The sequence below is a fragment of the Oryzias melastigma genome, linkage group LG3 (assembly GCF_002922805.2).
Source record: "Oryzias melastigma strain HK-1 linkage group LG3, ASM292280v2, whole genome shotgun sequence".
Taxonomy (NCBI): Eukaryota; Metazoa; Chordata; class Actinopteri; order Beloniformes; family Adrianichthyidae; genus Oryzias; species Oryzias melastigma.
In genome coordinates this window covers 32,457,993-32,485,979 of record NC_050514.1, presented here as the reverse complement: position 1 = coordinate 32,485,979, position 27,987 = coordinate 32,457,993, and the positions used below count along the sequence as shown (strand labels likewise).

Below are 27,987 nucleotides of genomic sequence, written 5' to 3'. Positions count from 1 at the left end.
TGTAGTCCGAGAGCCCATTGTTGTGTCATGGTGGGTCACTGATGAGCCATTAACTTGCCCATGTATAAATGAGAGTGGATGAGAGTTCATCTTCTCAGATTCCTCCTATGTTGATGATAAGCCAGTACATGGATTTTCAGCCAGAACATCCTCTCCACATGATACTTACACATAAGTAGACTAATAAACTATTAATTGTTGAAGAAGAGAATGATGAGAAGCCTTCATCTGTAAAAAGACAATTTTCCCAATTCAAAAAAGGCAATCATCATGTTGAAGACAGCCAATGGTTCCACAAAACACAGACACAATGGAGAAAAGTCTTTCTTGTAGGCCAGGACTGCCTGGTCCTGAAAAACTGTTTTTCTTAGGTATGCGGATGGGGGGAGGGAGCCGAACTGTGTGCTGTCGTAAAACCTAGATCTAATTTGCAATATGAAGGTCATAAAATGCATCAAAAAGGAATCAAATGCACCCCCCCCCATGTCACCAATTTTAAGGTAAAAATAAAATTTTAAAGTAAAAACAAATATTTCATGTGGACTGTTCCTGAGCGGGATTCGAACTCATGACCTTCTGAATGTGAATCCGCAGCCCTAACCACTTGACCGTCTAGTGGTGGAATCTGGAATGCAAGTCAAACTTAAATATAAACATGACAATCTGCATTGCGCAATCAGGAAGTCATTTTTGATGGTTTAAAGGCATTTTTCTGTGTTAAAATTATTTCTTTCACCTGCATTGAACAGTTTTGAGGTAAAAATAAAATTTTAAAGTAAAAACAAATATTTCATGTGGACTGTTCCTGAGCGGGATTCGAACCCATGACCTTCTGAATGTGAGTCCGCAGCCCTAACCACTTGACCGTCTAGTGGCGGAATCTGGAATGCAAGTCAAACTTAAATTTAAACATGACAATCTGCATTTCGCAATCAGAAAGTCATCAATCAGTTAAAGGGATTTGACTGTGTTAAAAATATTTCTTTTACCTGCATTGAACAGTTTTGAGGTAAAAATAAAATTTAAAAGTAAAAACAAGTATTTCATGTGGACTGTTCCTGAGCGGCATTCGAACCCATGACCTTCTGAATGTAAGTCTGCAGCCCTAACCACTTGACCGTCTAGTGGCGGAATCTGGAATACATGGCAAACTTAAATTTAAACATGACATTCTGCATTGCGCAATCAGGAAGTCATTGTTAATGGTTTAAAGGCATTTGTTTCTGTTAAAAATATTTCTTTCTCCTGTATTGAACAGTTTTGAGGTAAATATAACATTTTAAAGTAAAAACAAATATTTCATGTGGACTGTTCCTGTGCGGGATTCGAACTCATGACCTTCTGAATGTGAGTCCGCAGCCCTAACCACTTGACCATCTAGTGGTGGAATCTGGAATGCATGTCAAACTTAAATTTAAACATGACAATCTGCATTGCAAAATCAGGAAGTCATTGTTGATGGTTTAAAAGCATCAAAAATGGATCAACTCCCTCACCCCCATCCCCCCTCCCCATGTCACCAGTTTGTCATTTATTGTGTTTGTCTGTGTTAAAAATACTTCTTTCACCTGCAAATTTAAACCTTAGAATCTGCATTGCGAAATCAGGAAGTCATTGTTGATGGTTTAAGGCAGGGGTCTCCAACTAATTTGGCGAGAGGTCCAGTAACTCTCATTCAATATTTCAATTTTCTGTCTTTTTATTTAATTACAATGTGTAGTTAAATTTGCAAATAACTCTTTTAGCTCATTGTCTCAACAAGTATTTATCTCATTCCTTTTTGTACAAAAATTCATACATGTCCATGCATTGTAAAGTAAAAAAAGATTCACATACACTTGCTTCCTTATAGTGCAATATGTGTGCTCTTTCACAAACTTTAACATTCTGCTGTCTGTCACTTAAAGTGCAACAGGTAACATGAATGTACCTCAAAAAGCATTCATAATTAATCCCTCAAATGTTAATTTTCTGTTTTGCAACCTTAAAAGTAGGTTGCAAATGATGCTACATATTAAACAAAGTAATAACTTTCATAAGTGCAAAAAACATAAACATAAATGTAAACTATAAAACAGACTTAAAGAGACGTAGATGGTACTTTGAATGGTGGTGTTGAGCTGGAACTGTATGGAGCTAAATTGGGGCCAATATTATTTCAAACCCAAATAAAAGAAATTGAAAAAATATTGGTGTTTGGCCAAAAAATTTAAAATGTCTGATTTTTTTTTTTTTTTACTGTTCTAAAACGTAATTATTTTCAACTGAAAATGTTCTCTTTTTTAGGTTTCAAACTCAGAATTATTTTTTTCCAGTTCAAACTCTTTTTTTTCTTTTTTTAATATAAAAAATTCAGTTTCAAAACTTTTGGCCTTGTTGGGGCGGGGCTAACACAAAGGGCCAATCAAAAACTTGATGAGAGTGATAACTTCAGTGCCAGTGTCTTCACTGACTCCTAGAGCTGTGAAAAATATGATCAGAAAATATCTGTATTGTCTGTTCTATCATATTCTGAAGTTATCCCAAGACGGATGTAAAGATCAGAGTTTTACCCCGTACAAAACGGGTATCCAAAACTCTGTTCTAGCAGAGTCAGTGAATGCACCAGGACTGAAGTTACCACTCTCATCAATTTGGTTTGGCCCTTCGTGTTTGACCCGCCACAAAAGGGCAAAAAGTTTTGAAACAGAAATGTTCGTTTTCGAAAACGAACAAAAATAATAATAATAATAATAATAATAAATATAGTTCAATCTAAAAAAATTGAATTGAAATTTGTAGTTTTGAAACCTTAAAAAAATTGAACATTTGAAGCTGAAATGAAATTCACTTTAGAAGGGAAAACATTTTGACATTTATTTTATTTATTTATTTTGCCAAACATCAATATTTTTTTCATATATAATATTTGTTTTATTTGGGTTTCATATAATATCCATCACATCAGTGTCCATATCCCTGCACATTTCTGGAAAGCAGCTCGGTTCTTGTTGACGACAGGGGAATCTGTCGGACCTTTTCTTGAAGCTGCTGTCCCTCTTTTAATTTATAATATTGTTTCTGTCATTGCCTCCATACACCCTTAAATCATTACGACACTGAAGTTTTGGAGTGACTTTTTGTGCTTGCCCAACATCCATTCCACTCGTAGTGAGCACTCGTGAGCTCGTTGTTGTGCTGTTATCGTCAGTGTGTTGTCAATCGCACTGTACTTTCAGTTTGTATATTTTCTGTGACCACGTCACTCATTCTGTCGGGTAATTTGTGTCAGAAGTTTTGTGTTTTGTCTCGTAGCGCCGCTTGATATCAGCGCTCTGAATAAAACCAGCTGACTCCATGCTTATAATACAAACCGGCCTCGTAGAGCTCACTGCTGGTAAATAAAAGCGAAAGGTTCGGTCCACTCATCTCGAAAGACACGATTTTCAGTCCACTTTTCTAATTGTTGATAGAGCCATTGTTCACACACAAGTATACGTCCCATTAGAACATTAGAACACCGCTTTGAGCTTTTGCCAGTTGAAGGACCCCAGTCTGAATGTAGCTGTCCTCGCGTGCGCCTGTTCAAAAATCGCCGTGTAAAGATGAATGAAAAATCGTACTTTTTTATTAAAAATGTTTGGCGGTCCGGATAAAAGGGTCCCGGGGTCCGGACCCGGACCCGGACCGCGGTCCGCCAGTTGGCGACCCCTGGTTTAAGGTGATCACCACAACACTACTTTGAGAAGGGGTGGGGGGCATTGCAGTAGAAGCTGAAAGTTCCAGGGATTCTAGTGTTAATAAAGTTTAAAGTCGTTTTTATAAAGGCATTTGAAGTTCTGTTTAAGAATATTTTTCACACTTGAAGATAAAATTCACATCATGAACATAACATCTGCTAAGCTGTTAATTATATAAGTTTGCCGAAATTACAAAAATAAATTAGAAGCATAAACTTTACTTTAGTGAATACATTTTCTAGTAAGTACCATCTGTTTTTATCCTGATACGCTCAAGCAAATCATGAGCAGTTTCTGCATCAAAATGTATTTTTTTCCCACACAGGACTGACTATTTAAACATTTATGAGAGAAATGTGCCCTTTACTTTGTTTTCTTTTTTATTTTATTTTATTCTTTTACTTCTGTTGTATTTTTTGGTTCATTTTCTTTTCCCCACATCATGGTTTCATCTGGTTCCATTTGCTCACAGTCCACAGCTGTCTTCAGTTAAGTTAATCATTCTCAGTATATTTAAGGATCTGATTTGTTTGATGTATCAGTCTTATTCTGTAGGTGTATTATTGTTTAAGGTCATTAATATTGTAGCCTCCTGTCTTACAGATGAGATGAGCGTCTGCAAGTTTTTCATTAAACTCAAAACAGGAAAAAAGCCAGAATGTTGAAAGTAAATCAGAAGATCCACAAAAACAAAATGTTAGTTTTACTCAATATTTGACAAGATGGAAGACAGAAATCCTCATTTTGTAATTATTCTCAAATCGTCAGACAAGCTTCTGTTGTTGCCTCACTTATAGTAAATTAAATTGAATCAAGTTTTTGCAACTTGCTTTTCCAATTCTTTTTTTATTTTTAATGTAATTTGAAAGGAAGATGAGAACAATTTTTCCTCACAAACTGACCAATAAATAGACAATTCCTATGTAACTTTGACCTATTTAAGTAGAAAACTGATGTAATGTTTGACTGTAGAGATGGTGCTTGATTTTTAAAGAATAAATTAACCAAACTCTGCCGTGTCCTGTCCAGAATCCTCCTGTAGAATACTGCTACCCCATTCTGGTGACTGATGAATATGCAAACCCAGCAGACGTCAACTCTCTGGGTGTCTCCTTTTATTTTTCATTTCAAAAGGCATTTACATGTTTTCCATGTTTCAAACTAGTTTCCTCCTGACTGAAATTGAAACATCATCTGTGTTCCTCTTTCACCAACAGAAGCTCCAAAACATGTAAGGTAACTTTAAATTCTGCTTTTTAGTCCGTATAGTAACTGTATTATCTCTGGTTCTTGTTGACAGAAAATGCTAATTGTGTGATTTTTGCTCACAGAGCACCAGTTAAGATTTTTGTCCTTTTTTATTCGATGGACATTCACTGTTATTTCTGGATTTATTTGAGGTTGAACTCAATTTTTTTGCTCTAGAAAGCTCAAACAGAGTTGGTGAAACAGTGTATGATACTACAGTAATGCCATAAAAGGTACCGACCTATTATTTGTATGAAAACGTTCAAAGTTTTACCCAAGAAAACATCAACACAAGACGGGAACTGAAGCTGTGACCTTATGATCACAGATCAGCTGATCTTCCTCTGCACTACAGACACCCAAATATAAAGTAAAACTCTAAAAGTCTGTTTCTAGAGAAGATCCTCGACTGGTTAGGTCAGGAGTCTGCAGCCGGAGGCTCCAGAGCCACCTGTGGATCGCAACCATAGTGGGTCACTGGTTAAAGAAAAATAAAATATTAGGAATTTTTTGAAGTACTAAACTAGCATTGATTTAATTTAGATTAGCTAAGTTTATACATTTATGGCTAAGGTGTAAGATAAAGCAGGTTTTTACATCCTCGCTGACGACCTTGTTTTATCAGCACTTTACTCAGAATGCAAAGATTTCAAGCAAAAATCACCAAAAACCAAATGAATTACAAGAGAAAATGTCGTTTTTGTCTTCGGTTGTTTAAAATGTATCATTTCGAGTGTATTATATTATTCACTATTCATTATATTATTCATTATAATTCACTGGGGTGATCCTGTCCGACACAAGCCGTCTTTTATTTTGAAAGGACTTCATACTAACTTCTGTCAAAAAAAAATCAAATTTTTAGAAAAATCCCCTTTTCATTTTTATTAAATTAAAAATCCGATTTATCATAAGTCACAAAGCACTATCAAATTTTCTAAAGCATAAAAAAAGACTTTGCCGCTCCAACTTTTGTTTTTTTCTCAACTTGATTTTGAGTAAGAAAAAGGCCAAATTGGTTCTTTTACTGCTAAAGGTTGCAGCTCTCTGGGTCAGACTCACTTTTAGCAGCTAAAAGTCCATTTTGAACGATCTGATTCACTGACCTAAAATAAATCCAGGACATCTTTATCCAAAACTTCAACCAGTGTGACTCAGAGATAAATAAATACCTGGTGTTGAACAGGACAGGTGAAAATTTTCAGATTGTATTTCTTGCAAGATAATCAAGTAATGGTATTTTCCAAAAATGTATTTTATATTTATGTACTTCTGATAAAATTCTATAATAGTGAAGGTCAATTTGATGAACACACCTCAGACAGATCGATACAAATCGATTTAATTCTTAGACCTCTACTTACTTTTGATCAAATTGCACATGAATGAGTGTTGTCATAAGTTTGGTTCATAAAGTTTATATTTTTTCATTTTTCTGTCTTTACTGTACTTTAATTTACCCCGTACTGTCTTTCTTCGTCACGTTAAGACAAAATGTCAAAGAATCCAAAACTAAACTCTCACTCAGATAAACGGAATAACACGAAAACTGTTCATGATTGTATCTGAGTTACATCATCTTTGAGTTTTATGACTAGCTCTTGATTTGATTATTCAAAAACATGCAGGAAACAAACTAAAAGAAGTCAAAGTATTCTCACAGAGGCGCCAGCTTTAGTCCCGACTGTCACCATGGGTGGATACAGGCTGTCTGCTGGGGAAAACTGGACAGACCTGTACGGGGCATGTAGGTGGCCCGCAGGAACTCTCGAGGTCCTAAACCTCCCAGTGAGCCTGTATTAGAGCAAAAATACTAAAGCACTTTTTCTTCTTCAACAGGCATGCTGATGTCTTGAAAATTCTGTAAATGGCAACATGTCCTTTTTCAGGATGATTCACTCCTGATAGTAACAGTTAAGGATGTTTGCATCAACAGGAGGGAAAAAATGGCTAAAAATGCAGCATGAGTCCCTGAGGACCCATTAGGACCAATCATTGGCTCTGAAATTGCTCAAATTGAATTTGCGATAAGCCAGCTACGCCAAGTAGGCCCATTGGTTTAAATTGTGGGACCTTAATGGGTTTGTCTGCAGATTCTGTGGTGGCTCCACCTGTGTTTGCCCACACTGCCTTAAGTGGAGACGCAGTGAGTTAGCTCGCTACGCTAACCAGCCGCCCAGTGGACAGGGTAGCATGCTAGCGAGCTCCGCTGTAGCATTCAGGCAAGCTCTACTGAAGAGAAGCTCCACTGCAGCATGCTAATGAGCACCGGGGTAGCAAGCTCCACTGTACCAAAATGTGATTTAAAACGAACTTTTTGGCTTTTCTTTTTATTTATTTATTAAAAAAAAAATTTTTTTTGATCCGTGGTCCGACGTGTTGTCACGTAACACGATGACTGCAACAAAAAGCGATGTAAATGCTGATCGTCACAATAGGTTAAGTAAAACATCAGTTCAGAGAGAAAGTTCACCTCCACTTGTTTTTGTCTTCGTCATAAAGAAAAACATTGTTTTAAAGCAACCTGCACAGAGATCATCTTACTGTTGATGAGTTTTGTGCACATAAATTAAACTTCTGTGTTAACACTTGATAAATTAAAAAAATCCTGACATTAAAAATGAAGCCTGTTTTAGTTCAAAAGCTGAAAATTGTCATAAAATGTACCAATTGGCAATCACAACATAAAAGTCTGATTAATCTATATATTTTTTTCTGGTAATTGATTGGGAGCCTATTTTTAAAAAAAAAATGTTCTAAATGTACAGTTTTGTGTGTGATTTCATATTGTGTTATTTGCAGATAAGTGGTCGGCTAATAAACTAACTAAAAAGACGTTAATTGCAAATCGCGATTAATCTTTTCCCAGGTTTGCGATTAATTCATTTAAAAAAAAAAATAATTTTATTGATCCCCAGCTCTAGTTCATTCATATATTTATGATTTAATGGAAACAGTGTATTTGCAAAATTATGTTTTTTTTTTACATTTCTAGAATTTTGATAAAGTTTTGTGCATTTGTTTAATGGAAATAAAACTAGTATGATTCCAGTTCTAGATCATCAGATCATCTCTGCATTTGGAATCAGTGATCGGCAAATCAGACATTAAAGTTCTTTTACAATATATCCTGAGCATTTGTGATTGGTTGGGTAATCCTTCGTCCTGTTTTCTTGTGTCAGGATGAAGTTCTGGATCATCGTGGGTGTGATGCTGCCTGTTTTCACTCTAAATAAAGCCATGGCATCAACTTCGTGTGATAAAGCATCATTTGTGGAAAGTTGTAAAACTCAGAATTTTACTACTCACAGTAAGTCATTTTGTTGTTTGGGTCTGATTGTTTTAATAACCAATTTCCAGCTTTTATTTTTTTTTTCAGTTTTTTAATTTTAAATTCTTAATTAAGGCTTTTATTAAATATTTCTTTGAGGCTGTTATAATGTAAACCTGAGCATTGTCATTTCAGACATTTCTTCAGTATGCAAGAAGGAGAACTTTCCAAATCAAAACTTCACTGGAGGATTAAAAAATCTAAACTTCACTAGAGCATCAAAGACCAAACCCGTTCCTCCAACAGGAAACAATGAGTAAATATTTTTGTCTTTACTTAACAAAGTAAAACCAGAAGGATCATTACTGAAAAAATGATGGATATTTTGAGCTCTACTTGAGGTATGTCTAGCTCACCATCTGCTGAAGGGGGCGCCAAAATGCTTTTTTTTTCTTAGTTTGATACACCACTAATTTCGTGTGAAATGTTAAAAGTTTTTTTATAATTAATCATAACTCAAACATTGGACATAATCAACAATTTTGTCTGGTTCTGCACCTCTCCTTGCTTGACACAATCCCCATGGAAGCCTGGTGGAGGGGAGAAGGAGGGGTGCACGGTGTGGTCGCTGCTTCTTTAAAACTTTAAGGATGGAAAAGCTGTAAAAAAACAGCTTTATGGTCTAAAAAGGAGGGCAAAAACTGACTCACATTTCGCCTGGGATGCCATGCAGCCCAGGGCCAGGGCTGGCTCTGAGATTCCTCCGTTTGAATGCGAAAAGACCCGAAAGCGTAACAACTGAACCAAAACAGCCACCGTATCCTGCGTAAACGGTGTCGAAATGAAGTGATGGAGCAAATGTGAAGCAACAACTGTTGTGTTAGGAAAAACTGCAACTCCTTACTCGTTAGAACGCTTCTCGAGTGCTTTTCTGCGTCTCTTTACGTGGTACTGCTGCTGTGACGTCATCCTAAAAGTTACCTTGTAGTTTCTTGACATAATTCTCGTAAAAACAACTCCATAATACCACGATGAGACACAGAAAGTCGTTAAAATGCAGGCGAAGGAATTCAGACTCAATAAAACGACTTTTAGCGTGATTCACATCGATTCCACCCACAATCTACATGTAACTTATTAGCGTGTGAACCTGTAGCTGTAGCCTCCCAAGTACTCGTCATGCAGGATTCCTCCGCAGTACCAAAGCAGTAAAAAGTGTTAAACCGGTCCTTCATACAGACGATCAAAATCCATCCGCAAAATAAAAAGTTGGAATAAGTGAGAAGTCCTGGCAAGCATTTGCAGACCGCAGAGCATCAATCTTTCTATTCTGTTTTGACCCCCCCCTCAACTGCTGCCCAATGACTGAAGAGATCTTTAGTCACATGGTTTCGTTTACAAGGTTTAGTCCGAAACCGAAATCTCCAGTGGGCGCCAATCTGAATACAGACCAAACACTAGGTTCGGGACTCGATCCAGAACAAATAGACGAACTCTGTCCGGACCGACTGACATTTCCAGTCTGAATACACCATAAGTTATTCGCTTCTTTTTTTGTCTGCAGCCCGGTACCAAGTGACCCACAGACTGGTACCGACCTGTGCTTTAGACACATCTGTAACATCTACCCTTTCTATCTTCTTAGAGATTCCATGGACAAATGCTGCAGCTACATGTGGTTTCTTTGTTGCAATGCCAGCATTCCAAACCTCTTGCACAATGGCAGTGTGAATGACTCTTCAATTAATGACACTGAATTCCAGACTTGTAGAAACAATTCAGGTAAACTTCTTTTGTTTGCACCTATATGTAAAAAAAGCCTTTAATTGTTTATTTTCTTTATTTACTGCGAACATTTGAACAGTTGTGTGTATATTCTGTCAATAATATTCTACTTTCATGTTTCATACACGGTTGTGTCTTCTTCAGATGAGTTACAGAAATTTGCCAAAGAAATGTTGGTGAAAATTTTCTGTCCCGCTTGTGAGATTGAGAGAAGCATAAATTTGAGTAAGTTATTCATCGTGACTTGTGCTCCTTTTTTTGACATTTTCAGGTTTACAAAGTCATTTTTCATCCTGTCTTAAGGCTTTAACTGATACTGGGCATGTTAGCCTGCTTTTCAATAGGAAACGGTTTTACAGTTTATCTTAAACTTCACAGGTCTTCCACAGATTGCATGTTTTGTGGAATGCATCATCCAACGTTGGCCTCTTGGAGAAGCTGACATTTCTAAGTAAATATTTTTATCTACATCATGTACTGAGACGGTGCATGAGGAATGTTAATGTTCCTTCTTTGTTGTGTACTCTTAGAGACCTTTTTGACATTGAGGAACTTCTGCAGATTGTAATGGTGGAAGCAACTGAAGTTCTGTCTAAAAATAGTTACGTGGCGCTGCTCTACAAACACACTGGTGACTTCAGCGGAGTGGAGTTTCATGCAAATGAAAGTCAGGTAAAGCTCCTTTTGTTTGGTCGCAACATTTGATTTGACTTTAATATGGTGATTAATACATAATAGTGTGAATGCATTCACACTTTGGATAACTTATTATTTATGTTCTATTATCTTTAAAATCTTTAGGTGGAGCAAAAATGTTACATTTTAAATAATTGTCTTCTTTATGAAAATGAACATAAAAATAAAGAAAATGACATTTTCTGAGAAACTAGTATTTTTGAGAATTTCTTAATTCGAGTCCTTGTGAATCAGGAGCAGACAAAAAAAGTTATGTTTGTGGGGGCATAACCCAATAACCTACCAATCAATCGGATCAGGTCAGAGAATTCCTGGAGAAAATGAGCTTTACCGCATTTCCCATCATCCCTTTGCTTACAGCACATGTGTCAAAGTCAAGGCCCGGGGGCCGGATCTGGCCCTCCAGATCATTTTATTAAAAGGATTCAAAGGATTTATAATGTCAGGCCAGTGGACAAATTAATGTCACTGGCAGAGATTGGAAATTATTATTAATAATTATTATATAAATTATTTTATTGGTATTAATGACCCAATGTTATCTTGGGCTCATTTCTAACTTATATAATTTTGATAAAAATACATTTTTATTGAGAGTAAAATATTGAAAATTATTTAAGGTTCAAGTTGATTTATTCTGGAATAATATTCCTGCCTTTTTATTATTCATGACTGTTCAGGGCTAACCTAAGCTAGCTGTTTGTTTTGGTTAATTTAGGCTTTTTTTTTTTTTAGGCTAATTTGGCATTTAGCTAATATTTTAGTGGTCTATCAGCTTCAGTTTTAAGTTCAGTTCCTGTTCAGCCTAAAGTGTGTTTTGGATTTTGGCCACTTGTGCGATTGAAATGGACTGGGTTGAAAAAAATCGATCAATCGATTTGAATCGATTTAAGCTTAATAGATTGATAATCGATTCACAAAAGATATAAATCGATTTAGCACTTAAAGCTAAAGTCCGCTAGCTTGATGCTAACGTTCAATAGACTTTCCCATAGGACGGCTAATGCTAACGCTCTGTTGACCCAAAAAAATACATTGCTGACTAAATGAACATCTTTATTTACTCACAGGCATTAATTTTCCAAACTCTTAAGGAAATTATTTTAAAGTAACTATTTGTGGTCTAAAACTTCAGTTTTTTTCCCTCATACTGTTGTCCTCTTCTTAAATAAAGTGTAATTCAATACCGTGATCGCCACCTAGTGTCCAAACTGAAACGTCCTCCAGGAGAAGCAGAACAATGTTTCCAATGTTAATGATCTGAACATTTTAGTTAGAACTTCTCCTTTAGAGAATCCATGTAACACTGGATGATATTAACAATCTCATTATTTTACTAATACATTTTACAATATGTGAACTGTATCAGATTATTATGAATACATTATTAAATTAAATAATAGATTTTTAATGTATTTCTAAACAAATGTGTATGAATTTGTAAACTTAAAATTGAATTGAATTAAAGAATAAAAAGAATCGGAAATAAATTTGAATTCAATCGATTCAGGTTCTTGTGAATCAGTTTCTGGATATTATAACCGATACCCAGTCCTAATGGACACCCCAGGCTTACAGGCTCTCCTGCAAGCTTACAGACCCAACCTCACCTTAGTGTATTAAAAAAATGCCGAAGCTATCCAATCTGCAGATTTGATCCAGATTCCAGCTCAGATGAGGAAAACAAAGACGTTCATGGATCTAAGATTTGACATCTTGTCAAATCTACAAACCTTGACCAAAAGCAATATTTAGTCTGCTCCTGATTCCCAAATATTTAAATAAAGAAATATTCAGAAATTCTACTTTGAACTTAGTTTTTTTGTCCTTCATCATGTGAAAAATGCAATAAGAACATGTTAAAAACACGATTCTCATCAGAGTGTTTTTAAGGCAGTGGTAGCTCTCACATTAATTCTAATAGGTCTTCTTGTTCTTTGTTGCAGATATCAATAGGTGTCCGTCACAATTATACCAAAATGAGCTTTTGGCTACCGAAGGAACTTGGTCTCTCTAGTAATGAAACTCTCGTCTTTCTGACCCTTCAGCTTCCAAACCAGGTTAGAAAAACACTTAAACATCATCAAAGCTAACATTTAAAAAAACATATCTGTGCCGAACAAATCATTAAAGTTTGTCTTATCAAGTTAAGTTGGTCAAAGAAGGAGTCGTGGAAGACCAAAATGAAGCAGATAAAGGTCATTTATTTCAACAACTTCAAACGTATAACTTAAACTCAATGAAGTTGGTTGTTTTACATAGATGGGTAATATTTTCAGTGCAAGCCACATAGTATGGGGCGTGTTACAGACCACCTCAGCGTATTATTATTTTACCTTATCAAATGTTTGAAGATTTTATCAGCTGTTTGGGTCGTCTGAAACAACACAAACTCTGAATTTAATGACTGAATTGTGAAGCAAAAGACTAAAAATATCAGTAGAAATAATGCAAGTATCAGAATAATTCTGATATTATTGAGGGCTTTTGGTAGACATGCTGAGATGAAGATTGATTGGTATTTATTTTATAGACGGCTGACAACAGCTCGACGGATCTGTTTGAGAGGAGACTGTTTGGCCTGAGTGTGAGCAAACGGAGAGTTTCAGGACTGCAAGAAACGGCCAACTTCACCATCAGTTTCACTCCAGAACTAAATGTAAGTGGCTTTGAACTTCTCACTGTGTACATTTTTTAGTTTTTGTTTGACACATTTTTGAAGTACATCTAAAATGATTTAAACATAGGTTGATGTTTTTTCTACAGAAAATCCCCCAATGTGTGTTCCTGGATTATTCAACCAAAAGTAGGTGACAAACACACATTAAAAAACGTTATTCACCAACGACAATGAGAAAATGTGCTTTTTTGTGTGTTTTTTTTTTAATTTCCAACAATTGGGAATTGCTATGCACCTTGATTGAGAAGTGATTTTCCAACCTAACTGTATATCTGCTTCATGAACAGATTTTAGCAGTGAAGGCTGCAGGACCGAGTGGGAATCTGGTCAGAACTCCGTCAGATGTTTTTGTGACCATTTCACATACTTTGGTGTGCTTCTGGTAAGAACGGCTAATTGTTGTTTTTGTAACAGCTATGTAACTAACAGGAACTTTTATTAAAGGGACCATACCATGAAAATCCCCTTTTTGAGCTCTTAAGTGTATCATACTGTTCATTCCTCACTATAAACAATCCTAAAGTGGTAATTTAATCCGATCACACATTTGAGTGACCCTCTGAAAACTGCGCTCTCTGGTGCAGAATGGGAACAGACTATTTTGTGGTGCAGAAAGGGGGCAGACTATTTTCTGGTGCAGGAAGGGGAGAAGGCTATTTTCTGGTGGAGAAAGGGAGCAAATTATTTCCTGGTGGAAAACTGAAGCAACAAATTATTGAGCAAAGACAGAAAAGTGCATGTGTTTCCAAGAAAACAATGTCCCTGAAAGCGAAAAGAATTTTTGATACGGCATTGAAAAGAGAGAAACGTCCACAGCCAGTGATAATCAGAACAATGTTCTCATCATTTCAATAAATCCTGCAATGCTCATCTGTATTTTTCACCTCAAAATTAACCCATTTTCCATTACCGTTCTGTCTTTGCCAAATTTGGGGGATAAACACCCAGACTACACAGTATGTGAATCTGTATATTTTTCAAAAATTTTATGTTTTTTTTTCGTGGGTCACACGCTCTGGGGTCAGGTGTAGGTTAACGTCAGGAAATGGGCGGTGTCTAATAGTTAACGTCATTTTACTTCCAGGTGGGAAAGAGTTAGTAAAAATAAATAATATTTCATATATAATTTGTTTTTAAGGTAATATATGACCACGTATATACGGATATAGTTTGCTCTAAAGGAGTTAAGAAAAATATTTCATTACCTTTGTTTACAATACATTGTCTATTTTTTTTTTTTAAAGTTATACTTTTAAATTAGATAAAATACAGATTTTTTTCAGCACAGCTATACTGTTCTATTGGGGGGAAGAAAAAAAAATCTTCTGCTTAATTTTTCTTTTTTTTTTTTTTGGAACTATGAAAATAAAGAGGTTTCTCCTTAGTAGCAGTTAAATCATCCCCATCAAAATTAAACAGTGTCAAGCCCAACTATAAGTGTTGCAAATCAAATTTAAAAAGTGCAAACTGAATGATACGTGATGATTAAAAAAGTGATCTGTCCTCAGGTATCTCCGTCCCTGTCCCCTGAAGATGTGAAGATACTGACATACATCACCTCCATTGGCTGTGGCATTTCTCTCTTTGCTCTTGTTCTCACTGCCTTCCTTTTGTTCACAAATAGGTATAAAAAATAAATTATTCTCATCATCACTGTATGTTGTAGAGCATGTAGAGATGCCATCTTCTTCACCTCACAGGGAACTCCAAACTGAGGACTCTAAAAAGATCCACGCCAACCTCGTGATCGCCTTGATCCTCCTCAACCTGCACCTAATTCCCAGTGAGGTGGCTGCAGAGTCCTCCTCTCCAGGCCTTTGTCTCTACATGGCTCTTGCTCTCCACTACTCTCTGTTGGCCACCTTCTGCTGGATGGCCTTGGAGGGGTTCCACCTGTTCCGTCTGATGGTCAAAGTCTTCAACATCTACATCGATAGATACATGTTGAAAATCATCTTGGTGGGATGGGGTGAGTGTCGTCTCCATGTGACAGTGAGTGGAGTTCCAGCCTCTACAGCAACACTTTTGTGGTGTTTCAGGTGTTCCAGCTCTCATTGTTTCTGTTGCGGTGTCAGTAAAAAAGGATTTTTATGGACTCACGGAATCGTCCAAGAGCAGCAAAATGTAAGTTTGTGGGAAGTGTTTGAAAAGAAGTTTACATTTTCCAACACAGCCAGTTTAAGATTCAAACAAATACTGTTACCAGCTTAGAATAGATGTATTATAGTCATTATCACTAGTACAACAAAATTAAAAATACTCATGAGTGAGCGTTTCATTGATTCTGTTTCTTAAATAATAAAATTATAATTTATACCTTAAGTAAAATAATAAAAAATAACTAATAAATAGTCATCTCACAAAACAGTCATAAAATAAGTAAAAGGACCAAAATAAAATAAGCAATGAAAAACAAATCATTAAAGGACCCTAACATGGAAATTCTACTTATTGAGGTTTTAAACCCAAAAGGGTATTTTGATCCGTTCATGCATTTAAGAGTAATCCTCTAAAAACCTGCGCTGTCTGCAGCCCCTCCCATACCCACGAAAACGAGCGGGTGGAAACGTGCTGATGTAGGCACGATGCCAACAGCTCCCTCCAGGTTTGTCTGTGCTGCAAGCTCCGCCCCCAGACTACAACAAGGAAAACACACCCACCTTCTCCCCATTTGTTAAAAAAAGATAAATGTCTTTTTAGATTATGTGGATTTGTTAGAAATGTTTTCATCATTCCAGAGACGAGAACAGTTTAAATTTCATCGGTTTCACATGATTCATCATTTTTTTATTTAAACAATAAAATTTAAGATTTAAAATAAAAACACAAAAATTTATATTTTTAACAACTGTCTTTAAATGAATTACTTACTTTCAAATTATTCAAAATGTTTTAAAGAATACTCATCCATCATTACATCTCATTTTACGGCTCAATTGCTTATGCTTTTCTGTGTTAATTTTTAATTTTTATTTATAGGTGCTACATAAACAACGACACGCTGAAGTATACGACTACACTGGGAGTCTTCTGTCTGGTGTTCCTCTTCAATATATTTACATTTGTGGAAACAGTCAGATACATATGTGCAACAAAAAGCATAAATGTAAGTTTTGCAACTGATAGATCTTTAATTTCCTGATAAAATGTATTTCCAAAAAACAATATTAAAGTACGTAATTCTCATTTGTTTTAAGACATGTCTGGAGTTTAGACTACATTTAAAAGTTCAAAAAGAACACAGTTTTGTGCTTTTTCTAGGGATACAGGAATCTGTGTGGATTTGAAAAGTATTTTATCATCTATATAATGGTATAAAAAGTCTTTAAAGAGACAGTTGACCACTGAAAATAACTTACTGTTTACTAAACTTCCTCAAGTCAACAAAACTTAGAAAACTTCAGAATAGTGCTTTTGTGAATCAAAAATGTGTTTTAACTAGTTCATTCATGTTTCCATCTTAATATTGGATTTTTTTTAAGGACATACTATTTTTTAGTCAATAAATCACATTTATTCTCAATCTACCCCAAAAAAAGAAATTAATTTTTTTAAACAATTCAGTCCCCTAAAGCTACTCATTTCTAACAATGCTGCACGTTTGTGTTTTTGGTTTGTATTTGGTGGTTTAGCTCAGGAAGAAAAACCTGAGTGAAGTAAAGAAGGACTCGATCACCGTCATGATCCTCACGACTCTGCTCGGTCTAACCTGGGGACTCATCTTCTTCTCATTTGGAAAACTGGCCACTCCTGGACTTTATGTCTTCAGCATCATTAATTCTCTGCAAGGTGAGTGAAGCCTGTCCTTATTCTCTTCTAATATTACTTAGCACTGTCCCAAAATGTTGCATTGTATTTCTTGTTTATTGATACCCAAAGATGACTTGGGTATAGTGAGGACAGAAAAACAAACGCAGCATTCAAAGACGATGCAGAACAGGAAACATATTTGTGGGAATTTCCAACTGTAATTGTAAAAAGAAGCAGGAAGGTGGTTTAAAAAAAAAAACTTTACATTTTCACACATAAAAGCAGGAGGATAATTTGAAAATGTACCAAATTTTCCAAAGATGCAAATTTAACAAAAAGATTATTTAAACTATATTTTTGGACCTTCAGAAGTTACAAAATTCTGCTTCATTCTTTGACATTAACAAATAGTTTCAAAGATGACAAATTCACTTTTTACTTAATTGTTGAAGAGAAATTAATGTTTTTTCTAGTTGGTTTTAATTTTCAGGCTGCATTTACACAAAGCAGAAGTAGCATCCAGTTTTAAGGTTACGTCAATGTACAATCTGAGGTTTTTTTTGCCTGATTTGAGCGTATTACGGTTAAATTTGGGCATTGCGGTACAGCGTGTTCTGTGCTAAAAAAATTTAACTTAAACCATTACATGTCAACCAATCAGTAATGAAGTAACTTTTGTGCCACCATGTTGCAAACAAGTCACAGTTTTGAGATTGAAAAATTTCTAAATTTTGAGCAAAAAGTAATTTTTTAAGAATAAAACTTCAATGTTTACAAATGAAAATATTAAAATTTGCTTACAAAACTTTTTTTTTTTTTATATATATATATTTTGGTTTGCAGCATAAATGTTTTCAGGTGAGTTTTCTCTCGTCTTGTTTTCTTTCTATCTTTAATTTTCCAATCATTAATTTCAGTTTAGTGTGAGATTTGTGCTGATTGGTCAAGATTCTATCCAATCAAATCACAATATTTATCCAACACTTTCGTTTAGCATTGATTCAATTTTATTTAGTCAGACTTGTGAATTTTTGACTGAAAATCTCCTGTAACTGTGAAATAAAATGTAAAGTTTATCTGCTGACAGTGAACAGGCCTGTGTGATCTATGAATCCTCCAGGGCAAAAATATTGCTAAAAAGTTTGATTTCCTTTAAGATATGTTTGTTGTTTAAAAAAATAACAATAAAGAACATATTACCTCCTGCTGCACTACAGTGTTTTGATTAGATTAACAGCAATATTAAGTCAGGAAAAATGCTGGGAACCTAAGTGATATTTTTAACCTTAAATGTTAATTTTTAAAGTGTATTATTTTAAGAACTCATGTTAGTTTTCTCCTAAGTAAAAAAACAAATTATACATGATTAAGAAAAAAAATGTTTTCTACTTTTATACTTCAGTTTTATTCATGATTTTTTAAACTCTTGTTCTAGACCAATCAGCATTAACCATCTTGTCTGTGATTGGCTGTTTGGTGTGGCACATTTATTATGTTAAAGTGAAACCTACAAAGACAAAATCAAAGATAATCAAAATCAAATAGTTTTTGAAAACCAAAATAAAACCAAATATTTAATATTTTTAATTTGCCAAATTTTGAAGTTTTATCCTTAAAATTTTATATTTTGTTGGTAATTTAGGAAATGTTGATCCCAAAACTCTGACTTTTGTTCACAATATGGTGGCATAAAAATTACGTCATAATCACGGACTCGGCTTTTGTTTCTGCTGGTGGAGTCCAACTCCAACATGGGGAGAACCTGACTGTCCACCTCCAGAGCTTTACATTTTCCTTATTTGTATGGAGAAAATATTAAAAAGATTCTTTAATTTTACTTTAATTCCAGTTTCACACAGAGACATGATTCCAGATATTTTTGTAGAGCTCCTAAAAGAAATAAATAGATCAAATCTCTCTGCATCAATGGTGTCTTCCATGCATTGTAAATGAGATGTACATGTAGCGATAAGGCTAAAACATTTGGCGGAAGCTCCTCCCACATGTGTACGGTGTGTCTAAATAGAGGCGGTCAACTGCGATGGGAACCTAGCATTAGTTTATTTGTTATAATACATGAATAACTTATTGTATTTTGCTCTCCAGCATGAAAAGGTGAGATGGTCACATTTGCAGCGTTCTAAATGCTCCATTTTTGTTGTAGAGTTCAGGATAAACAGCTGTGTCTCATATCTAGTTTGCATGATGCTCATCTTTCACTCTTCGTCTCCTCTCTCACGCAGGTTTCTTTATCTTCATCTTCATTGGGTTGTCTTTGAGAAAGTCCAAAGGCTCAGGAGCTTCATCGACCTCATCAAGCAGCTAGACGAATCCGTTGGTATTCTGGCCATGAGGTCAAGATTAGATTTCTGCTGTGAAAGTTATTGATTCTCATGCATATAAATATTTTTATTTTTGTGAGAGGTTTGTGTTTAGGCAACATATTTGCCTTTTTGGAGTTAAACACAAGTCTTATTAGCAATGTTGCACAGAATGTGTGAAAAATGTCAGTTTTATGTGTGTGTTCACTTACTTCTTTAAAGATTATTTAAAGTACGGTTGATTGGTTAAATCCTAAAACTCTTTTGAAGTCTGGCAAAGGCCAGATCTAACGAAGCAAATAATGCAGCTCAGCAACAGCTTATAGGAGACAGCAGACAGTCTGTGAAAGCAAATGGAACATTTTCCCTCATTTATTAAAAAATATTTTAAAAGTATTTTAAAAGTAGAGACATATAGTTGATTAGCTTGTCGTTGTTGTTGGTAAGTCTAGAACTTTGCAACAGTTTTAATACAGGAAGTAAAAGGAAATAAGTCTTTGTTTCTTGCAACATTATGACAGTTTACAAACACATTTTTTTTTATTACGACTTTTAATCTCGTAAATTTAAAAAAAAGTAGTATCTGTTAAATTACAAGAATAAACTTGTTTATTTATGACTTAAAAAGTCACAGGCTACATTATGACTTGATTGGTGGCCCTAATACTTTATCGTACAACATAAAAAAGTTGCTGTGAAATAAAAAATATTTTCCTTGATGTAATTCCTCTAAAGTATCTTATAAAAGACCAGGGAGCACAGACGGTGAACAAGAGTTCAGCAGCTGGAGTAAACTGAGAATTTTCATTTGTTTCTTTTTTTGTCCAGATTTCACAGCAAAAGCAAATCCGACTTTACACGCTGTTATGCCTCATTCATGTGAACAGTTCTGGTCTGGATCTGTCCCTATATCCTCATTATTCTTAAACAAAAAAAAAAAAGACTGATGCAAAAGTGTGAGTGATAGAATGATATTTGGGAAAAGTGTTAACAATTGTTAACATATCAACAATGTTTTTGTTAAAAACTATAGTTATTATTTATTTATTTATTTATTTTTAAGGAAAACTGTCCAAACAAAAATGTTTCAAATCTGTTTTAACAAAGCATCAAAACAGGAAATGACTTTAATTGTAAAAAGCAGATTCTGCAGTAATCATTTGTGTTCAGAGTTGGACCGTAATGGGTCACAGTAATACATGGATTTTTCTTATAGCATAAATTGTAAATGTTACTAATATTTTATAATTACTGCATAATGACATTTATTGACCATCTAATAAACAACTCTTAGTGAATATCAAAGCCACCGTGTGAATTATGGAGCCTCCGCAAGACGGGCCAGAAAGTGACATGTTCAAGAATGTTCATGTTGGAGAATAAGGAACAGAACTATTCAATGTGTCTCTAATAAAAACAGGAAAAAAACCTCATGAAAAACTTACAAATTCATCTTTTGAGTGCAATTTACTTAATATTTACTCTTTTTATTTTTAAATGTCAGTAATGTAAACATTAAAAACCTGTATGGCCAATTATAGTTGTTGTAAGTCAGGTTTAGAAATGCTTTGTTAACTAGGATTATATGTTAAATTTTACAGTTTGTTTGATTACTTTTGCTACACAGATAATCAATATTGTAAATAAAAGTCTTTAAATAAGCCGTAGATATTCTTGCCTGTCTTGGTCTGATGGGTTTTTTTCTACAGTCAACAGAAAACTTCATAAAAGTCTCAGTCGGGTTTGAAGGCTTTGGACTCTCACACTAAAGCTTCAAAACATGTGATCGACGCCAAAGGAAAGGAAAAAAACTCCTTCAATAACCTCTACGTTCCCGCCAGATTCCGAGGAAGCCTTCAAAGTAGCTGGCCCGTGCCATGGTGGCGCTGGTCCCCCCGCGCCGCCAGTAGCACCTTCTACTGTACTATGACAGCAATAAGTCGATCTGGGCACAATCTTCGGTTCCACACCCACATTAAGGACAGAGGTGTTGAGGACTCTACACATCTAACCAAGCATCAGTCCTTTAATGGAAATGAGGGCATTTCAAAATGTTTTACATGCTTGATCCCTGACTCTGAAATTGCTAAAACGTTTTCATGTGGAACCAACAAAACGGCAAACAGCCAAATGTGCAGCAGAGGTTTAAATAAACAATGAACTGGTGTCAAAAAATAAACAAATTGCCCTTTGTCTTGATATTTGACAAACGTCTCAATGAGACGACAAAATCAAAACAGCTAGTTGTGATGTACATGTCCATTTCTGGGATGAAGAGTGGGTTAAATCAAGATATTTGGACTCCAGGTTCATGGGACACTCGACTGCACAGGACGTACGGTCACAAGGACTATAGGCTTCAACGACATTTCAAAGATGGCTGCACCAGCTGTAGCATAGGCAAGGCAAGTTTATTTGTATAGCACATTTCATGTACAGAGACAATTCAAAGTGCTTTACATAAAACATTAAAAGAAACAATCAAAAGAAATAGTAAAAATGTCATTCATCATTATTCAAATCATTAAAATAAAATTAAAAGAAAGTAAAAAGATTTTAATTTAAAACAAGCATAGATAAAAAGTGCGGACGTGAACTTTTGAATACATATTAATCAAATGCAACTGAGAACAGGTGAGTCTTTAACCTGGATTTAAATACACTGAGTGTTTCAGCAGATCTAAGGTTTTCTGGAAGTCTGTTCCAGATCTGTGGAGCATAGAAGCTGAATGCAGCTTCTCCATGTTTAGTTCTGACTCTAGGAACTGATAAAAGACCGGATCCTGATGACCGGAGAGGTCTGGCTGGTACATACTGGGTCAGGAGGTCAGTCATGTATTTTGGTGCTAAACCATTCAAAGCTTTATAAACCAGTAACAGAACTTTAAAGTCTATCCTCTGACAGACGGGTAACCAGTGTAAAGACCTCAGAACTGGACTGATGTGGTCTACTTTCTTGGTCCTTGTGAGAACCCGAGCAGCAGAGTTCTGAATAAGCTGCAGTTTCCTGATGGATTTTTTTGGTAGTCCTGTAAAAACACTGTTACAGTAATCAAGTCGACTAAAGATGAAAGCATGCACTAGTTTCTCCAGGTCCTGCTTAGACATCAGATCTTTAATCCTTGAGATATTTTGAGATGATAATAGGCTGATTTAGTGACTGCCTTAATGTGTTTATCAAAATTTAAGTCTGTGTCTATCACTACACCCAAGTTTCTGGCCTGGTTGGTAGTTTTTAGTTGAATAGATTGAAGCTCTGTAGTGACGTCCAACCTTTTTTCTTTAGCCCCAAAGACAATAACCTCAGTTTTGTTTTTGTTTAATTGAAGTAAGTAAGTTGCATAAAAATAATTTCCATTTGTTGCCCTTAAAAATGGTTAATACCACACACATGAACTTTTTACAAACACAAGTAATGTATGTTGCACCCTTGAAAATGGACAGGACTCCGTCTTCGTTTTTGCAACTTTATTTGCCCCGAACTGAGCGCTTTTTTTCTCTTTTGCTACGTTTTCTGAGACAGCCGGAGCGACAGAATGTGATCACATACCAAAACCATAGACGCAGCTCTTCTTCTGCACATCCGCACACCCCAACAAAAAGGAAATATGCTGCATCTAGCAGGTAGTTTCAAAATAAAAGAGCAAATAACTAAACTTAGAAATTATTCTCATAACTAAGACAGAAAAAATATGATTATTGCTAAAACATCTCTCCTGGACAATATCTAATTAAAATAAATTAACATTAAAATAAATTAACTTAATCTTTCCAGGCTGCAACATGTACATAAAAGTGAATTTGAAACAAGTAGGACACTCTAGTAAAAATGTAAGTACAGAATATTTAGAAAAACAGAACTTCTGGTACTGATAAGCAGCGCCGGCTCTGGGCTTCATTCTGCCCAAAATGAAATGGGATTCAAAACTAGATCACCAGTTAAATTATTCTTTTTCAACGAACAAGACTATTTTAACAGAAGCACTAACAGCGACACCCACCCCACCCCGAGCTTGGACACACGCTAACAGGTAAGTAGGGGCGTCGCACTGGGCAAAAATATTCATTTATTACCCTTTTTCCCATTCTACACAAAATGAGTGGTGTGTCCACCAGTTCCCAGGTTCATCAATTGGGGTCCAGCCTAGACCGTTTGTTGGTTGCGCCGGTCCAGGCGCCGTGGTAGGGGATACCCCTATCTGGTGGACTGGGAGGGGTATGGTCCAGAAGAACGTTCATGGATGCTAGGTTGAGTCATTCTGGACTATGATCCCATTAGCATCTTCCATCGGGATCAACCCGGCCAGCCTGCGGGATCATCAGGTGACGATCGTTGAGGGGTTACTGTAGAGGTTGGCCCGCCTGGCAATCAGGTTTATTCTTGCCACCTGTTCCCCACAATATTTAATCCATCCCCTTCCTATTCTTCCACGCCAGGAAGTTGTCTCCACTCCTTCCAAGCCCGTTCTGACTCTTACCAGCCTACCTTGCTCACGCCAACCTGCCTACCTCGCCCTCGCCCGCCTCACCTCGACCTTCTCTCGCCCAGATCTACTAGGAGCCTCTCGTGCTTGAGCCAACTACTCCCCAGCTTCACAACCACCACAGTTCCTCCGGAGTCACCAAGCGTGAGTTGTTTATCCCACTGCTGCTCTTTCTTCTTCTGAACCCGGATCCACTAACTCTGCTTCTCACTCAGCAGTGCTCACTAGTGCCATTGCCCCAAGCTGGAGAGAGTGTAGAACTGCAGGATCCTCTTAATAACAAACCCTTCATTAATTCATTTTTGTTCTGAGTCATTGCATCCTGAGGTTTCCCTTAAGCGCTCTCCCATATTGCTGATATATGTATCTTTTATTATTTAATGTGTAGAGGTTTTGTGGTTCTGTTTCCAATATGACATTCGGTTTCTCATTTGTTAGTATTTAATATATAGAAATATTGTGCTTTTGTTTGCATAGTAAAGTGTAGTTCTGAAATTCAAGTATTTTGTTTTCTTAGTGTGTGGGGCCGAGAAGAAGACTACGAAACATTAAAGTTTGAAATACATGGTCTTAAAAAGATCTTCAAAAGCCTTAAATTTCAAGAAACCTGCAGGAACCCTTATATTTACTATCTACCATCTGCACATTTTCTCAATTCCTTTCTAGGACATACATTTTGCAGGGTTATCCTAATCTATTAAGGCAAAACCATAATGAATCATCATTTGAATACTGCTGGTGACAGTTGTACTAGCTATCTTTGTTCATCATCAACAAATGCTAAACAAAGAATGTGTGCATTCTGTTTGTGCTCTTCATGTATGCATCTAATTTGGGTTTTTACAGTGGAACTGATAGTAGGTCAAATGAAAGCAGAGGCATTACAACACAGCTAAAGAGTAGCTGTGTTTTTATCGTTTATTTAATTGAATATGCAGGAACAGCTAATTAGCAAATGAATAAATGCAGCAGTTTTCAAAGAGTGATAAAGTTTAAGCCAGACTGTTTTTGTGTGTAAACGACCTTTTTGAAAATGCTGCCATGAAGCTGTTACAAGTTACTTCTCAAGCTGTTTTTTTAATTTTATTCATAAAATTCTAGTTTGTAGCCTCTCTGAATTCCTTTATTTTAATCAATGACTGTATTTGTTGTACAGGAAACAGAAACAGGTGGTTCACCTTGCGTGACGTTTCCTGTTTTCCTCTCTGTCATTTACATGATTTCCAAACTCCCAACGTTTCATGTTGCTGCCACTTCTTCCTCATTTCATTCTGAACGTTACATCGACTTTTGTTTGCAGAAACAGGTGAAATACGAGGTAAGCTTTGGTTCTCTTTCTTAATAAACCAAAAACATGAACACGTTGTATGTAAGAATATGTGTATTGTGAATACAAGAGTAAAGAAAAGCTAAGTTATAGGTTGTTTTTTTTGTTGGACCCGAATGTTGAAAATGCTATTGAAACTTTTATGTTATTTATTTTTTTTTAGAAATATCTTTAACCTGTAGATTTCTGATTGAGTTTAAATGTTAAATAATAAGGGAACCACCTACATTTATTATTTTTTTTTTGTTTAGAGTTAAAAGAAAGTTGCTGTGTGGTAGATATTGTTTCCTGCCCAGTTTTTATCTGGTTCTTTCTGTGTGAGCTTTCGTGTTCACCCCCTGCATGGGTTGGTTTTCTCCTGACACTCTGACTTTCCTCCTCGATCCACAAACATTCTTCATAGGTTGACTGGTGACTCTGAATTGTGCCTTCGGGGTAAATGTGTTTGTGATTCTGTGACGGACAGAGAATCTGTTTAGGGTGTACTCTTCGTTCACCGTGTACAGCTGAGACTGACTATCCTCAAACTATTTACACATCAACCTTTTTTTTGGTTTGAAAATGTATTTATATTATATTATTTTTGAAATGACAACATGTTTAACATAGATATGTATCTGTTTTGGTGCAGATTTTGCTTAATTAGAAAGCCAGACTCTAAATAAAATGGACTATAATTTTTAAAATATGTTTTATTTCTTGTTTTACTCTATTTGACTTGAACATTTTTATAACTGTAATGCAGGGGTGTCAAAGTCAACCATAAGGACAACATCTAAAACACACCTTAGGTTGCGTGCCAAACAGGATAAGCATTTATAAAACTAATTTTTAGAACTTTAAAAACAATTTTTTTTAACATTACTACAAATAAAAACAGGAAAGAACATTATTCCAGAATAAATCAATTCAAACCTTAAATAACTTTCAGTATTTTACACTCCATAAAAATATATTTTGTCAAAATTATACAAGTTAGTAAAAGGCCCAAGATAACATTGGGACATTAGTAAAAAATGATCTGGAGGGCCAGGCATAATTACCTGGAGGGCCGGATCCGGCCCCTGGGCCTTGATTTAGACACGTCTGTATGAGGTTCAAAGCTAAAAGCTTTTGCTTTAGCTTAAGTACTTTTTTTTTCCTCCATCATTTATATTCCTTTTTTTTTAATGTAATAAAATGCGCAGCTGTGTTCTCTGTGGAGACTAAACACCGACGGTTTTGGTGAAGCACCGGAGCTCTTCCTGGTTTATGTTTGAAATGTTCAGTTTTGTTTGAACAACGTGCAGATGAGAAGCAGCGTGAACTACTTTGAATACCAGTAAAATCAAAAGTCTAATACAAGTTCTTCTTTTTCATGTCACAGGATGAAGTTCTGGATATTTTGGGGATTGGTGGGAACTTTTGTCTTGAAAAATGAGGCTGAACACAAATGCAATCCATGGTCACTGAATGACTTCTGTAAAGATCGCAACAGTAAGTTATTTAGAAGATACCGAATCTATATAATTGTTTTTTGTATAATTTTTCATCCATTTAAATTGATGTTATGTATTTTATGCTCTTAACAGAACCATTTTTTATATAAATGTGTCAATTTTTGTGTTTTTTACTTCTAGGCTCAAGTTGTGACAGTCTCAAAAACATTACCAACAATGGAAGCTGTGGTATATCACTGACAGAAAAGAGGTAAATGTCAGTGTTAATGCTCTCTTTAGTTCTGTAGCACATTTACATCAACCCCAGAGTGGCCACAGTTTTATTTTTACCCAACAGCAACATGAAAAGGGGGGGGTTTGTCATGAGTTCTACTTTTTTCAAAAATTGTTTCAAAGACGTGAGTTTTGAGTGAAGCATTAAATCCAGACGAGTTGAAGCTGCTCTGATACAGAGAACATCTTCATGATTTAGTATCAGCCACTAAGAAGTTCCGTCACCTCTAAATTTCAGTGAACATCCATGTCTCTCAGTAGAAGAATAAAAGTCTCATAGGACTTTGATATAACAGCTCTGATGGAGCTTCCGCATTAGACTATCAAGATAAAGACTCAGTTGTATCCCTGATGATGGATCATCTTCAGGGTGATCAAATAACCAGGAGATGATTGTTCTAAAATTAGCAACAAAAATAAATCACGTCTGGATTATTCCAAAAGTAGCATCCTCTTTCCTCTTTCCCCATTCCGCAAGGAAACTTAGTTAAGGATGATGAGATGTTAACACAAGTGAAGTTTTGTAAAGTAATAAAACTCCTAATCTCCAGAAGAAATGGAGATAGGAAATGAAGAGAGCATCCGCGAATGAGGTAAAAACAAGAACCAAATTCCAAAGTTCTTTCTGTTTGTCTCTGATGGTTGTCTTTTGTGATGTTGTTCTTAAAGCATGAGATCTGAGATTAGGGCTCCTCCTGGTGCTTTGGAGCTACAGATAGAGATGAGGTTTCCTTCCTCCAAAGATGAGGTTCTCTTTCTCCCCGTCTTCAATGCACAAAGTCATGCACAATAAATCGTGAACAGGCTTTTGTGGTGTAAACATAGTGATGACTCGAGCAGCATGTTGAGTCCTCAGATCTTTTTGGAAAAATTGCCCTAGAGCAGGGTCCCCAAACTTTTTCTTGTGAGGGCCACATAACTCTTTTCTTCTCTGATGGGGGGTCGGTTTGTAGGCTAACAGAAAAAGTTAGCATGTAACTGAAATATGAATGGA

General features: G+C 35.8%; 1 protein-coding gene across 1 annotated transcript in view; it reads left to right on the top strand.

The window, feature by feature from the left end:
- Nucleotides 1-3,733: 3,733 nt before the first annotated feature.
- The window catches only part of LOC112160296 (adhesion G-protein coupled receptor G5), a gene marked incomplete in the record, with an annotated part of 202,014 nt that continues 177,760 nt past the window's right edge, over nucleotides 3,734-27,987 (top strand). The window contains 13 exon segments of the mRNA XM_036211372.1: nucleotides 3,734-4,950; nucleotides 8,150-8,277; nucleotides 8,434-8,554; nucleotides 9,884-10,020; nucleotides 10,168-10,248; nucleotides 10,402-10,474; nucleotides 10,554-10,695; nucleotides 12,666-12,779; nucleotides 13,253-13,378; nucleotides 13,486-13,525; nucleotides 13,687-13,781; nucleotides 14,908-15,023; nucleotides 15,100-15,353. Of these exon segments, the coding sequence (XP_036067265.1) occupies nucleotides 4,862-4,950; nucleotides 8,150-8,277; nucleotides 8,434-8,554; nucleotides 9,884-10,020; nucleotides 10,168-10,248; nucleotides 10,402-10,474; nucleotides 10,554-10,695; nucleotides 12,666-12,779; nucleotides 13,253-13,378; nucleotides 13,486-13,525; nucleotides 13,687-13,781; nucleotides 14,908-15,023; nucleotides 15,100-15,353 (1,516 nt within the window).